This window comes from Etheostoma spectabile, chromosome 21 (assembly GCF_008692095.1).
Source record: "Etheostoma spectabile isolate EspeVRDwgs_2016 chromosome 21, UIUC_Espe_1.0, whole genome shotgun sequence".
NCBI lineage: Eukaryota > Metazoa > Chordata > Actinopteri > Perciformes > Percidae > Etheostoma > Etheostoma spectabile.
In genome coordinates, this window is record NC_045753.1 from 4,615,867 (window position 1) to 4,632,016 (window position 16,150).

Here is a 16,150-nt window from a genome sequence, read left to right on the forward strand (position 1 = left end):
AGTCCTTCTCCATATCTTCTCCGAACTTCTCCCCACACCGCTGCTTTGCCTCTGTCACAGCAGAGGCTGCAGCCCTTCGGGCCCGTCGGTACCCTGCAACTGCTCCGGAGTCCTCCGAGACAACATATCCCGGAAAGACTCCTTCTTCAGTCGGACGGCTTCCCTGACCACCGGTGTCCACCAGGGTGTTCGTGGTTACCGCCCCTTGAGGCACCTAAAACCCTAAGACCACAGCTCGCCGCCGCAGCTTTAGCAATGGAAGCTTTGAACATTGTCCACTCAGGTTCAATGCCCCCAGCCTCCACAGGGATGCACGAAAAGCTCCGCCGGAGGTGTGAGTTGAAAGTCCGTCGGACAGGGGCCTCCTCCAGACGTTCCCAGTTTACCCGCACTACCCGTTTGGGCTTACCAGGTCTGTCCAGAGTCTTCCCCCACCCCTGACCCAACTCACCACCAGATGGTGATCAGTTGACAGCTCTGCCCCTCTCTTCACCCGAGTGTCCAAAACATACGGCCTCAGATCAGATGAAACGATTATAAAATCGATCATTGACCTTTGGCCTAGGGTGCTCTGGTACCAAGTACACTTATGAGCATCCCTATGCTCGAAACATGGTGTTTGTGATGGACAATCCATGACTAGCACAGAAGTCCAACAACAGACAACCACTCTGGTTTAGATCAGGCAGGCCGTTCCTCCCAATCACGCCTCTCCAAGTATCTCCATCATTGCCCACGTGTGCATTTGAAGTCCCCCAGCAGAACTATGGAGTCCCCTACTGGAGCCCCATACAGGACTCCATTCAAGGTCTCCAAGAAGGCCGAATACTCCGAACTCTTGTTTGGTGCATATGCACAAACAACAGTCAGAGTTTTCCCCCCCATCACCCGCAGGCGTAGGGAGGCGACCCTCTCGTCCACGCGGGTAAACTCCAACGCAGCAGCGCTCAGCGGGGGCTTGTGAGTATCCCCACACACCGCCGGCGCCTCACACCATGGGCAACTCCGGAGTAGGACAGAGTCCAACCCCTATCCAGGAGAACGGTTCCAGAACCGAGACTGTGCGTAGAGGTAAGCCCCACCAGATCTAACCGGTAGCGCTCCACCTCCCGCACAAGTTCCGGCTCCTTCCCCACAGAGAGGTGACATTCCACGTCCCCAGAGCCAGCCTCTGCCGCCCGGTTCTGGTCCGTCGAAGCCCCTGACCTTCGCTGCCACCCATATAGCAGCGCACCCCGACCCCTTTGGATCCTCCCACAGGTGGTGGGCCCATGGGTTGGAGGGAGAGGTGCCACGTTGCTTGTTCGGGCTGTGCCCGACCGGGCTCCGTGGCAAACCCGGCCACCAGACGCTCGCTCACGAGCCCACCGTCTGGGCCTGGCTCAAGACGGGGGCCCCGGGCTATGACATAGTAACTTGGATGAAATCTAAGTGTTAATCAAGTTATTGGTTAATTAGCTAATTCATTCAAATCAAGTAGTGTACAGCAAAGAATCAATAGATATTTGTCTCCACACACACCCACATCCACCCATATAACACACACACACACACACACACACACACACACACACACAACACACACACACACACACACCACACACACACACACACACACACACACACACACACACACACACACACACACACACACACACTACTCACACAGCCGCCAGTGAGCTGTCTCTCCTGGGCTTTCTCTTTTTGTGAGAGTCGCTGAAGTCCAGGGCAGCCTTGTCCATTCCCAGCAGCTCACTGATGCGGTCATGGCCGTAGAACTCTCCGTATTTATCCATCACCTGAGGAAGAGCAGAACTCCTTGAAGAAACACTTTCCAGTAGTAGTAGTAACATCTCATCAGGCCCATGGCATGAAAAGTTCAATTTCTGAGGTTTTTTTAAATTAATATGCGTTCCCCCAGCCTGCCTATGGTCCCCCAGTGGCTAGAAATGGTGATAGATGCAAACCGAGCCCAGGGTATCCTGCTCTGCCTTAGAGAAAATGAAAGCTCAAATGGGCCAATCTGTAATCTTGCTCCTTATGACATCATAAGGGGAAAGTTTACCTCGCCTTTCTCTGCTTTGCCCACCCAGAGAATTTGGCCCACCCATGAGAGAGAGACATCATGGCTTTCAAACAAGCAAAGTGGCAGTAGGTCAAGACCACACCCCCAGCCTCCACCTTGCCCCCCCCCCCCCCTCTCCTCCTCAAAAGCTACAGACTCAGAAATGGCATAAACTAAGGAAAGCTCATTGTGGGACTGGTTGTAGTGGCTGTAATTCTGAACCAAGGCTGAATTCTGGGAAAGAGACTTCAGATACAGTATAAGGGGACCACTAAGGTTTTTATAAAAGACACTTCAGATACAGTATTAGGGGACCACTAAGGTCTATATAAAAGACACTTCAGATACAGTATTAGGGGACCACTAAGGTCTATGTAAAAGAGACTTTAGGTACAGTCTTACGGGACCACATAGGTCTATATAAAAGAGACTTCAGTTACAGTATTAGGGGACCACTAAGGCCTATGTAAAAGCGACTTCAGATACAGTATTAGGGACCACCAAGGTCTATATAAAAGAGACACAGTTACAGTATTAGGGGACCACTAAGGTCTATATAAAAGAGACTTCAGATACAGTATTAGGGGACCACTAAGGTCTATATGAAACAGACTTCAGATACAGTATTAGGAACCATTACGGTGTTTATTAAAGCATCCAAAGAGCACCATGTCATGGGACCTTTAAATTGCCAGTACCACAACGTGTTTTACTAGAGCCACCAAGAGCAACAGACTCACATGTTTCAGCTTGATTAATCTTCAATGCAACCTTCCCAGAACTACAGGAGAAATGTGGGACCAAGCCTTGGTTGATACGATATCAAAACAAACTGTCTATACAGATGTATAAGGCCTACCCTGTTTCTTTTGAACCGTTTTGATGTCTAAAACCTGGTTTTTGAAGTCAGTACTTTATAACCTGCACTAGCCAAATTAGTCATTGGTCAAAACTGTGAAAAGACTCAAATGCTGCTTCTGTGGGTTCACCGCACAGCTGATCAATTAATGTGTACGTATAAGACATTTCATTTTTCATTTCAACACTATGAATGTCTACCAGGGAGGCAGTCTAAAAAAGTGTACCATTCTTTTTTAACTATTTCATGTACCCCCTCTTTATGATCGCCAGCTTTTGCAGCTCGGGTCAAGTTTAAACATTCTTGCTTTCCGACCTAGTTCGACATCACATTACTAAGACCTACTCACAGTTAGTATGTGCCTCACCACACCAGTGTTTTGTAAAAATAAAAGGATAATAAACTTATAACTTCAGTTTTAGTTTCAAATTGCAGCGCTGATGATATCAGACTCAGCCCTCAGAACGATTAATCTAACCAAAAATCAATCTTAACTTGTCCTCCTGCTCGCTTTATTTCATGCTCACTGACAGACGGCCGCTTGTCAAACAAAGATCGCTGTGGAAATGAAGAAGTTCAACAAATTCACATGACGTCATCCCCAGCAAGGGGGTGAACTCTGCCCCTTCTCTTAGCTCAGGAGTTCTCTTTTTTTCTTTAGTAAAACTATCTCTCTCCAGCTTTGTGAATAGGAGGAGGACTCCTGGTGGCAAGAAAAGATCTTTTGACAATTTAGACCCAGGTCTTCAAAAACAGTGACACCTACCTTCCTCTTCACAAACTTATCCCAGTAGTTGTTGGGGAAAGATCTGAAAATCACAGGACACAAGGCTAATGAAGGGTGTAATATTATAAAAATGGAACTGTAAAGAATTGCAACAACAATAAAAGCAAAGTTTAAACCACTTCTCAGGTTTTCCCCCCAGGTTTTTGCCATTTGTCTTTTCAATGGATGTTTTTTATGAATAACACAATTTGATTTTTGTTTTTGAAACAACCTAAAGACTGGAATTTTACAACATAAACATACCCCCCCACCCCCACCACACTTGTCATCACTTCTCACTTACAAAATTTAAGAAAAGATTACATAATACCCATGACATTCAAGACAATATAACAAACAATAAACTGTAAAACAAAATAAAACAAATAAACACATGTACAGTATATGTGAATAAATTATAAGCACATTGTTTACGCTTCTCAGCACAAAAGCTTCTTAGGAGCCCTGCAGAAAGTTCAGCTACTTTCTCCATTTTCTAGTATAGACATCCAATCTGCAACCCATTTAAATGACATTTTTTCCCAAACGCCACCACCCTAGCCCTCTCATAAACCCTCTCCTGGATTAGAAATAATCTGTCTGGCTATTATTAAACTAGTGTGGACCCAGCTTTTTATGTGCTTATCCATCCTGCTTAGGACTGACCCATCCCCAAGTTAAACATAGATGATCATGTATCCTGGTCCAAAACTCCTTGACCTTTTCACAGGACCACAAGACATGAAGGAATTGACCGTCCTCTGTCTTACTTTGCCAACAATTTTGTGTGTCTTTCAGACCAATTCTGAACAACCTGGAGGGAGAAGTGAGCAATAGTCTTGAAATGAATGAGGCGCTTTTTAATGGATGTTGTAGCATATACTGTATAACACAAACTACAAGCTCACAAATACACACTCTTACGCACACAAACAGGGTCTACTCACTGTGTGTTGATTACCAGTCTGTCCCACTGTCCTTTGATGTCATCCTCAGATGGTTGTTCTGTGATATAAAGACCATCAAATTCCAGCTTCCTAGCCACCTCTTTTTCACGCTTAAAGATCACCAGTGGCACCTACACACACACAGTAAATAATAATGAGTGTGAATTCATTTCAGGAAATTCAAATCCTTGTGTTGGAAATATCTGAGAAAATTTGTTAGGATTTAAGTTTTAGGTTTTAATGATAACTGTTGTATACAGATTAAATTTAAATAAAATTGAAATATCAATAGTCAGCATCCTGCCTTGAGACAGTAGTATCCAATGATGCAGAAGAAGGAGATGACAGTGTGCATGACAGCCAGGATCCGTAACATGGGCTCCATGTATCCACTGCTCTCCTCCAGGACAAAACGGACTGTGACGGGCTTCAGGGGCTCCCCAGTCTCGTCCATCACCTCCTCTTTTGTCTCCATGACTTCTCCTCCCAGTGGATCCCACTGAACGCTGCTGTGTGCCTGGCTGCTGGTGTACACAACTTCCCTTTCTTCAATCACAGATGAGGATGTAGAAACCTGGAAGGGATAATACATTAGTTGTTCAAATGTAGAAATCCAACGGGGCCTGTAAGAATAAATCAAGACGACATAAAGGCAAATGTTGTCACCCTGATGATATAACCGATGACAAAATCACAGGCAGGATATAAAACGTGCAATCATCTACTTTAGCCTCACACTAAAATATTCTACCTTTGTAAAACTAAGAATCTTCAAAGTTGTTTATAGATTGTCAGAGAAGGGTTAATTACCCCTAACCTTATAATAACATGGAGTATCAATCTGTTCTCAATCCAATTTTGGACACTTGGTCAGCGTCGGATACGATGCAAAAATCACCCTTCAGAGTGTGTATGAAACGCACCCGGCAGAGCAGCAGTTACGCTGCAATTTAAGAAGACCTAGTATTAAAAGAGACAACAGTAGCGAGTAGTATGAAAGGCCGAAATGCCGCAGAGGTTGGGGTGGTGGACGGGTCAAGCCACTCAGGACTTTTCACCCAGGAGACCGTGGTTCGTGTCCGCTCTTGTCAGCACACTAACACTGCTCGTTGCAGTGTCTTACTGTAGTGCTTGTTGGTCTGAATGTGCCGTTACTTCTCCTTTTCCGTGTGGTACAAGGACAGAAGGTTGTGAAGAATTAAGTTTTCCGTCTCTTACCTGATAACATCTCTGCTATACCATTACCTTATAGAATAGGAGGATGAAATTGATTGCAAATGCCACAAAGAGCGCCAGCATCCTCATGTTGTAGAAGTTCCGGGCAAAGTAGTTCTGTAGGGGAGACACAGAGAAGAGCTAGTCTTTCTGGATCTTCCAGACTGAGCACTTGATGTTGGACCTCCAACAAAACTCCTAAATAAATCAGCTGCCTCAACTGCATGCGAGTATTGTCCATCAACAGTAAGTAGTGGAAAATAAAAACCAGAGTCCTTGTTACTTCTTGAATTATTGGAGGTTAATATGGGGCTTCAGCAGTCTGAGTTAGACAAATGAAGTGGTTTTCCTTCAAAGGTACAGCTTTTTGAGTTTGACATTTCCCTCTTTGGTTCCTGTGCTGAGGTGCAGTAGAAGAGTGGTAAAACAAAGAGGACATTTAGTCCTAAAATGATGTACTGTAACTTTAGAAGATCTGTGTTACTCAGACAGCTAAACCTCACATTAGATTCAGCTGAACTATAGAATACATTTTTTTACAGAACGAGAACTGTGGATTTTAGTATCACATTAGGTATGAATCTCTGTCTGGCCAGGATTAGAGCAACCAAAAACTGTTTCAGTGTTCATATACAGGTATAGGTGTTTTGCAACTATGATTGTTAACAAGCCCTTTAGCATCATATCTCTCCTCCTCCTGTTAACTGCCAACACTACATGTAACCAGCAGTTGCAGAAACAGTGTAAATGTGTTTCCAGCTGGATTGAAAGTTCTGAGAGAGAGTTAACAACCACTGCTGAAACAAAAGGATTGAAACGTGTCCTGTACCAGTAGCTTCCTCTGGTAGGCTATGATCTTCTTCAAGAAGGCAGACTCCTGCAGATCCGGTTCGTCAGACTTTGAGGTGTGATGCCTTCTCACTTTTGGTTTGATCTTCTCATTCTTCTGTTGTTTTTCTTGTTTCTCTACATTGCCACCTCTACAATCACACAACAATTTACACTTACACACAGCTAACAATACAATACTGCTTCACTGTGTTTTCATTTAGAGGGTTAAGTGAAAGGACAGTAATAAGAATAATGGTCTATAAACCAGGCTAAATTGTAAATTTGTGTACATGTCATACTGCATGTCACTTTTGTAAGTGAACATACAGGCATTGATTGCCATGTTTCCTCTAAAAAGATATCAGATATGACGTTGCAAACATTGAAAGTGGTCAGACGTTTTCAGGATGTAAAAATATATATTAAATTTGTTTGGACTAACTACTAAACACTAGTGCTGTCAAACAATTAAAATATTTAATCGCCATTAATCACATTAATGTCATAGCTAACTCGCAATTAATCAAATATTTTTATCTATTCTAAATGTCCCTTGATTTCATTCCGTTCCATTATTTTTTCTCATTTTAATGCTCTTATCAACATTGAAAAGTGGATCGGCTTGCTTTGTCAAATGTTTTTGTTATTGAAAACAGCATTGGCATATAGCCTACTGTAGTGTTCAAGACCCCCCCCCCCAGCATATAGCCTATTGTAGTGTTCAAGACCCCCCCCCCAGCATATAGCCTGCTGTAGTGTTCAATTTCACACTAACATTCTCACTTTGAGCAAATAGTCTCTCACACAATGTAACACTGACCACCAATAAAAGGGTGAATGCCTGTTGTTTTGTTTCCGTTCTAGCTAGATAGATTGGGTGTTGTAGTTTTTCTAGCGTTACTAGATGTTGCAACAGCATGTGGAGAAACTACAAAAAGGTTGCAAGGCAAAAAAGAAAGTCAATCTCGCAATAAAAGAATTGACGCCGTTAAAATGGGTTTGAGTTAACGCTGTTAATAACGTGTTTAACGGACAGCACTACTAAACACACTTGCTTTTGTCAAATTCTTGACGCAAGGTTCACTTACTAGATTTTTTCCTGAACCTTTCAACCGCATCCCATGTTTGCAACTTCTGTCAATTGAGGTACCTCGGTTTGCCAACGAAGATCATGAAATGTGTTGGAAAGCTCTGGATCTTGAGTTTTTGGTCAAATACTTTTATTTTTTATATATATTTATTATATTTAATGGCATTTCATAGCTGTAAACTTTCATGTCTGCACTGTCCATACAGTACATAATGTTTTGTCTGCCACCATATTAACAATGTTTGTTGTAGCAATCAGATTACGCAACAAAAATGTGTACATACTCGGATGTTTTCTCAGGTTCACATTCTGCCTCTGCTGTTGCTTCCTTCTCCTCTGTGGAAGAGCCCTTCGACTGGAACAAAAAATATAATTAGACAAACAAGCCAATTCGTGGATGAGTGTATTTTAACTATAAAGCATAGCTACTGGCAACATTTGAATTACTATCTGAAGACAGTGGGTGGTTTGTTTAATTACTGTTAGTCAAATGTGATCTAACAACACCCACACAGTCTTAAAGAAGCAGAGTACAAAAGTTGACTATTATACTTTAATAAAGAATACCTAAGGACATTAATTCTGGACTTTAAATTTGTCAAAAACAATTGTCAAGACTGAAATATCTCAGATAGTGGATGGAATGCCATGGAACTGGGTACACACATTCATCAATTTGAGGAATTGTAATAACATTTGTAATCTATTCCTTGAGTGCCATCCTCATCAGATCAACATTTTAATTTGTCCCAAACTATATCAGATATTATAAACAAATATCTGCAAAACTACTGACAGCCTCAGGTGTACTATGTGCTTATTAGCAAATGCTCTCACACTCACACACACACACACACACACACACACACACACACACACACACACACACACACACACACACACACACACTTGTCAATAATTTAAATAGAGATTTTAAGAAAGACAAAAAGGCTGACTTCCTGTTTTTTTTCGTGCGTCTGGAGATGTTACACACACCTAGATAATTTCATTAATTTATGTCAAATTCGACATTGGGTCTTTAAATTAGGGGGCGCTTTCAGACTATTTTGTCACATCCATGTGTAAAACCTTTTGTGAGTTTGAGCCGTTCAAACATGTGATTCATTGTGCAAACCAATACTTATTCATTCCGTTTCAATTGGGTTCTTGTACCTGTTGGTGCTCTGGCCCTAAAAATGAGTTAGACTCACCTGATGCCTCCGTCTGAGCTCAGCTGGGGTTGCTGCGGGTGGGGTTGGGGGGGTCGGGGAAGGAACCGGCGAGTTGAGCAATTCGGTTAGGCTGGCGTTGGGGTTATGTGGGGTGATCTTGTACTGGCCCCCCTCTCTTCTTAAGTCTAGGCCAAAAATGTCTGACAGCAGCTCGGTCTCACTGATGTTGACTGCCAGGTCAGCCAGGTCCTCTTTGGGGGGTCTCTTCTCTCTGTCCTCCCCTTCACCCCGCACCTCGTCCTGGGTGGGGTCAGGCATGTTGGCCAGCAGCTCTGACACCTGCGGTGGTGACAGGTTAGGTATTATAAAAGAGAAGGGGAATGACATGAAGCAACGGGCCGCAGGTCAGAACCAAACCCACGTCCGCTGCCGTAAGGACATCAGGGCTTGACATGAACTTTTTCAAGCACTTGTCCTTTGGACAGGTACATTTACGTTTCACTTGTCCATGCACAATAGTCATTTGTTCGGGTAAAGATGTATCATTTTATAATCTTTATACAATTTCACTTTCTACCCGGCAGAGGATGATTTATTTTTAAAAGGTGTAGTTACTTCACAGTTGAATATTAGCTGATATTTAACTTCATACATTTATTTGATACAAATGCTCCTAACGCTTGCTAGGTACACAGCTGCTTAGCTAGGTGACAGCAGACGCCGCAGAACATTGCTCCTTCTTCATAACGCACCCAGTCAAATTCATCTCTTCAACTTCTCTTCTTCTTCTGAAACTTAGTCGGGCTGTGTCGCCTGAAGAAACGTCACTCTCCACGACTGTTCTTCTACGGCAGGTCAAAAATGTATGTTTAAACTGCGGGCAATTATTACTTATTATTATTAATATTACCAATCCAAACATACTGGGTTGGATGTTGGTTCGACACATTGTGGGGAAGAAATGTTTATGTTTCAGATTGGTAAAATCCACGTAATAAGTGGCTCATAATGTGAAGTAACATGTCATTTTATTTTGTTTGAGTTTTAACTTAAACAAATCCTTAGTGTTGAGCCCTGGTACTTGGTGCGCCCACTCAACCAGGTGAGCTATCCAGGCGCCTGCTGCTACTGTATATAGTTTGTTTTAATGACCTGTGGATACACTGCTCTATTGCTTTATAATAAATGTATAGAAACCTTTATGGTCTTGGCGCCCTCCACCAGATTGCCTCCCATGAAGGCGTTGCAGAAGATTCTGCAAAATCCTCGGGCAACGCTGAACGCTACGAGAAGGAGGCCCAGCAACACCGACCAGTTAAAAGACACCAGGGTGGTCACCATGTCCTTCACTGTCATGTTTTTTATTTTCTTCATCTGCTTCTTCAAACTCTTCATGGACAGTACCTGAAAAGACAGATAAAGTTTAGATGAATGGTCCGTTCAACTGCTTGCTAGGGCTGGGTACTGAATTTAATACTTTTTAGTTACTGACCAAAATGTCAAAGTATTGAGAATCAAAAAATGACTTGTCATTCAATGCCAAATTCCAATACCTAAGGAGTGAATCTCATCAGGATCAGTGAGCCAATAAGCATGCAGCACGCTTCTACCAAGATGTAATAATGCTTGTGATTGGCTGTCTAACGTTACACGTCGCAGAGACACGCAGGAAAAACTCTACGTTACACAGAGACGGGGCTCACGTAGCAGGAGCTGAAAAAATAATAATAATACACAGTCCTACTGCTTGCTGTTGAGTAACAACAACTGTTCAATGGTTCATTGGTCTTATCTTACCCCCGTAAAAATGCACCACAGGAAAATAATTAACAGCCCTTTATGCACTTTCTGCCCAATAAAAGCACAAGGCACATATCTTCACTCCGTTTGTCAGTTCTGGAACAATACTGAATCCAAAATTTCCTCTTAGTTTAATGTTACTGTGCCTGTTACTGTAAATGTCTTGATTCTGAATAACCTGTCAGCCTTTCAGCTTTCTGGGACTCAAAAATGTGCTGTGTTTGCTGGACTTACAGCTGCAAAGAGGATAATTGCAACCCGTTGGAAACCGCCTCACGACCCCTTCCTTTTTGGATGGGGTGTGGTGCTCGCTACGACACGCATTAATGGAGCACCGGGAAAGACTCTGGACACTTGGCTGGGCATCGCTGAATCGCTGCTTTAACTGTTGTTGTGTTTGGTCCCTTGTCTTGTGTCTGTCTGTCTGTCTGTGTGTGTGTCTGTTGTTTTTTTTTGTTTCCCTCCCATCTATCCTCTTTTTTTGGGCCCTGGGACGCTTTCCTAGTCGCAGTGTATTGTTTGTCACTTGTTCTAAAAAAAAAATGATTCAAAAAATGTGGTCACAAAAAAAAAAAACTGTTCAATGCCCAGCATTTACACAGTGTCATTACCAAGCAAGCAGCAGGGAGCTATGTCACTGTTGGCTGCGAATCACATCAAGGACCAATGACACAATTTGACAGCATAGCAGTTAGAATTTGTACCTTTCTCTCATTTAAAAGCATGTTTGTCTGTCTTCAATGTATTTCTGAAAAATATGATATCCCCTTGCATGTACATTTTTTCAAAAAGTTAGAATTCTGAATATTTTAGAGCGAAAGTACCAAGTTTTGGAATATATACAAATTACCTTTCTTTTTCAGAGTGAGATGAGAGGATGGATGCCAGTTTCATTCATGTGTGGTACAGGGCTGGAGCCAGGATGTGGTTAGCCTACTTAGCTTAGCTTAACAAAAGGGGAAAACAGCTAGCCTGGCATTTATCTACCAGCTACTATCTAACAGCTCTGGAGATCACTAAAAAACACATGTGTCCTGTTTGTTTAACTACAGAAATGTAAAAATGACTATTTGTGGTTTAGATTTATGTGCTGGAACGTTCTTGATCACACAGACATGAGATTGGTGTCAATCTTCTTATTCCACAAAAAAAAACACATTTAAAATAAATTTCAACTAGACCTTTGAAATAATCTGATACACACCCTTTGATTGCTAGCTGTGTTTGGGTTTGTGCGCGCTCTTACCTTTATAAGCAGCATGACGTTGTGTTGCAGAGCTAAGAGAGCCATGCGGACAGTGGTGACAGAGAAGAAGCCCATCTCGGGGTTCTCCTCGCCCGGCTTCTCCTGCTCACTCTCCTCTTTCATCGCTGAGCGCTCGCCGGCGTCAGACATCTGAGCCGCCAGCTGCATTTCAAAGATGGTGTCCTCGCAGAAATTCACAAACAGCTCCATCTTCTCCTTCTCCCCTCCTTCATTCACCACATCAAAGATGAACTGACGCTTGGATTCTTTGACCTGGGCAGAAGATATATTAGCGACAATAAGGAGAAGGGAGGAAATTTGGGGATTTATTGTCACTGTCACTTACAACAGTGTAACCAGATCACACGGTGTGACAATCACTGACACAGAGCTGTAACAATTCCAAATTTTGCATATATAATTGTGTCTTTGAGTCAAATTTAAAAACATTTATTTATTGCTTTTTCAAACAAATTAAAGTGTTGAATGAATTCCAGGATACATCTTGTAGTTATATTACTGTTATGTGACCAAGAACATATATTAACACAGGTCCACAGCATATAAACCACGCCTCTATATTATTAAAAACATTGTTTTTTGTCTTCTTCTTAAAAAACATAAAATTCACTATAACACACAATAAAAAACAAGGCATTGATCATTAACAAAAACAGATACAATTAAATTAGGAGTACAAAAAATAGTATAAATATAAATAGTATAAAAATACTATTGGCAAAACTAACAAAAAGCAGAGCTTTAGCTCAACAGTCCGACCAATAAGCACTTATATAATTACAATTTGGCATATCCAAACAACATCAACAATTACTATCAACATTCATACCCTAAAGACCTTAGGTAATATTAGCAATTAACCGCGGTTAACTAAAGAAACCACGGTTACGTAAAAATATCCCAATTAGACATGACACATTTATATATATACTATTGATTCATATGCTGTGTCATCTTTACCTGAGGTTTCTCCCACTGTGTTCGACTGGACTCGCTGATCTCAAAGTAGACCCTCTCGATGCGCTTGGCACTGCCCATGATCTCGATCCGGCCCAGATAGGGTTGGAAATAGTTGAGAACGCTATCTGCCAGCTCCAGGAAGGTCTGCAGCCGGGTGTCATGAGGCATGTGCTCCGACAGGTTGGTCAGCAAAACCGCCACATTGAAGCCAATGTCCTTTTGAATCACAGTTTAGTTTAACATGTTTTTTTTCTTTTGCATAAACATTTCCTTTTTCAACATGTTTCCCACTATATAACCCTCAACCTCCAAAATCCTGTTATAAATGAGGACTCTTGAGGATGTTATCCGAATCACATTTACAACTCCAATGATATTACTTGGGTCCTTTTATCTGGGGTAAATGTGAACTAATACACTATAATTTGTAGGCTGCAGTCTAATGCCTTACCCAATTTTAAAAAAGTACAACTGGCCAGCACACCACAAACTAATATAGTTATATAGGTGTTTTTTAACTGTTTAGGTGTGAATCAGTAATGACTAAAATAGTATGAGTAAAGTATGAGTAAAATGTTGGCACAGTATAGAATTTATCTACAGAATGTTGTGAATCTTTTCCTAATTAGTTCTGTCCCAGTTGATCATGGCAACTAATTCAACACTAATTCTTTCTTATCCCACCTCTAATGCTTTAATGCAAGCAAGTAGAGTCATTTATTTTCATGCTCCCCAAAACCAACAAAACAAAGGGATTCATTAGTGTCTGACTGAGCTGCCAATCAAAGAAGCCCAGTCCAACAAATGGAAAGGCAGAAGAAAACACAAAAGGAAGACACCGAAATAGAAATAACAAGAGAGCTATCCTACTAAATCCCCTTTGAGATGTTGAAACCATTTTCCAAGAATAGATTTTAATAACAGATTATGAGGACTGCGGGGCTTACTAAAAGGACAATTTGTGGCCATTTTAAGACTTTATAAAGATCTGTAAACATCAAGGCCGTTACCTTGGCTGGCTCATGAAAGCGCTCCACAAATTCTTCATAGTCCAGGAGTTCATTCTCATCAGTCTCAGCGCATGAGAGCAGGAACTCTGTCTCAGACTGGGTGTAGTGTTTATGGCTCTCCATGGCCTTATGGAAGTCCCTCTTGGAGATGACACCTGGGAGTTCATTCATACATCTATAAATTACCTGCAGCTCTCTCCATGTCACTTTGAAGATGCTTTTCCAATGACAGATATGGGGAAAGAAAATGTGTTTTTAGAGCCTTGCCTTTTGCGTCAGGGTCATACTCCTTAAAGGCATCTGAGGAGGTCAGGTCTTTCAGTTTGAGGAACATGTCGAAAAACTTGAGGATCATCTCCACATTGTTGGAGGACTCCACCAACATATCCACCATCTGCTTCCCAATGGTCCCATTCACCACGTTACCTACCAAGCAAGACAACGCATTTACAATATAGGAGGTCTCTTGAAACCACAACATCCATCCAACCATTCACAGGAGACAAAGCCTCTGTCAAAGTATTTGCGATGCTTGACAATGTTCTCAGAGCTCTGTGCTACTGGGTTATGCCTGTTTGCTTACGACAACTATTTAGTCTTAGGACAATCTGACAGTCAACTGAATGAGCAGTAACCCGACACACTAATTAAGCAGAACCAGTTTCATTTCTCAAACAAGACACATCCATCCAGAACAATGTACAGTAGTGGGCTACATTTCAAGGAATTACTTAAAGGGATAGTTCCTCTTTATTGAAGTGGGGATTGTATGAGACATTTGTCGATAGTCTGTGTATACAGTTGATGACGGTTAGTTAGTTAGCACGCCACCAGTTTTGGAGAAGCAGACAGGAGTTCCAACTTGGAACCTAAGCAATGTACTTCTACGGATTTCAGCCACCTAAAAAAGATCCATTTCAGTTGAGGTGTACGCAATTTCTTTCTAATATTTTCACCACTTCACCTTGACATCAGACCTTTCCTCTAGTTTCCACAGAAGCTTCCTGTCCCTCTCTTTTGGTCGTTCAGTCTCCCTCTGCATATCCATCTGTATACTTTTTATTTTCTTGTATACATTTATTCCATTAACTGCGGAAAGTCGGACCCCTTGATAAGTATATCATACAACCCCATTAAAAAAGCCAAACTATCCTTTTAATATGATGATTCAAAGCATAACAAAGGCTACATTTGTGTCATAATTTCATTTATCTTTGGAATGCAATATATTTTACTATATGTCTGCAGACACTTAAACTTGACACTTGATTCTTAAATTCAATTCTTTGAGGAGGGGAGTTAAAACAGGTCAAAATATATCACAGATAATTTTGTGTTTTATTGTGATTCAATGGTGATTTACAGTTCAACCAGGCTTTTTTAGGTAAACTAGAGCCACACTTTAGAGCGCCCCTTACTGTGCTCCACGGCTGCAACACAACAAGTGCTTGGAAGTACGTTGGCCGCTAAGGAAACATAACTGTTAAATTTGGAAGATGATCGGATTCAAAACCAAATTTTCCAACTGATTTTGAAACGATTCCAACATGTCGAATCCATTTACAGTAGTAGCCATGAGTGTCCACTCACTCAAAGCATTTTTTGATAGATGATTAAACATTTGTAGAACCAAACTTACCTAACACTGCTCAGACTGATTTAACCCAGTTCGGTAAACCGTGCAAATACTCTTGTGACAACCTCAACCATCAGCTCTTTCAGTACGCCACTCCAGCTTTAATATTTACTGCAAAAGTACTCATGAAAGCAAACCTACCCTCCAGCATAGATAGTAACATGACCACCATATCTTTCTGAAGATCCATCAGTTCCTTCAACAACTCAATCTGACTGGAGTCCTGAGGGGATAAGAAGAGACAGATGTTTTAAGAATTTCTGAACCATTTACACTTTGTTTGATCATGTCAGATAGAACTACCTCAGAATAGTTTTTCTATATAACATTAATAATATTGGCTGTAAATGTGGAGGAATTACTATAAAGTCCAGGAAACACTGTTTATCATATCCCTCTTGCTTAAAAAATAATTTTGAATTTGAATAGACACACTGAAGGCAAAAATGTATGCAGATTTATGTATAACAAGGTGGAAATTCTAATATATGGTTTCCCTCAATTACGGTGAGGCAGGTTCGGGGGAGGTGAG

General features: G+C 41.7%; 1 protein-coding gene across 1 annotated transcript in view; it reads right to left on the reverse strand.

Moving 5' to 3' along the window:
* ryr2a (ryanodine receptor 2a (cardiac)) overlaps positions 1-16,150 on the reverse strand; it is a 250,065-nt gene that overhangs the window by 17,693 nt on the left and 216,222 nt on the right. Inside the window, exons 93-106 of the mRNA XM_032502936.1 lie at positions 15,760-15,841; positions 14,250-14,408; positions 13,983-14,137; positions 12,973-13,188; positions 11,992-12,264; positions 10,143-10,349; positions 8,985-9,284; positions 8,058-8,128; positions 6,682-6,832; positions 5,883-5,969; positions 4,942-5,211; positions 4,638-4,768; positions 3,691-3,733; positions 1,666-1,799 (exon numbers count right to left, since the gene is read on the reverse strand). Coding sequence (XP_032358827.1) covers positions 1,666-1,799; positions 3,691-3,733; positions 4,638-4,768; positions 4,942-5,211; positions 5,883-5,969; positions 6,682-6,832; positions 8,058-8,128; positions 8,985-9,284; positions 10,143-10,349; positions 11,992-12,264; positions 12,973-13,188; positions 13,983-14,137; positions 14,250-14,408; positions 15,760-15,841 — 2,279 coding nt within the window. The remainder of the gene's footprint in view (positions 1-1,665; positions 1,800-3,690; positions 3,734-4,637; positions 4,769-4,941; positions 5,212-5,882; positions 5,970-6,681; positions 6,833-8,057; positions 8,129-8,984; positions 9,285-10,142; positions 10,350-11,991; positions 12,265-12,972; positions 13,189-13,982; positions 14,138-14,249; positions 14,409-15,759; positions 15,842-16,150) is intronic.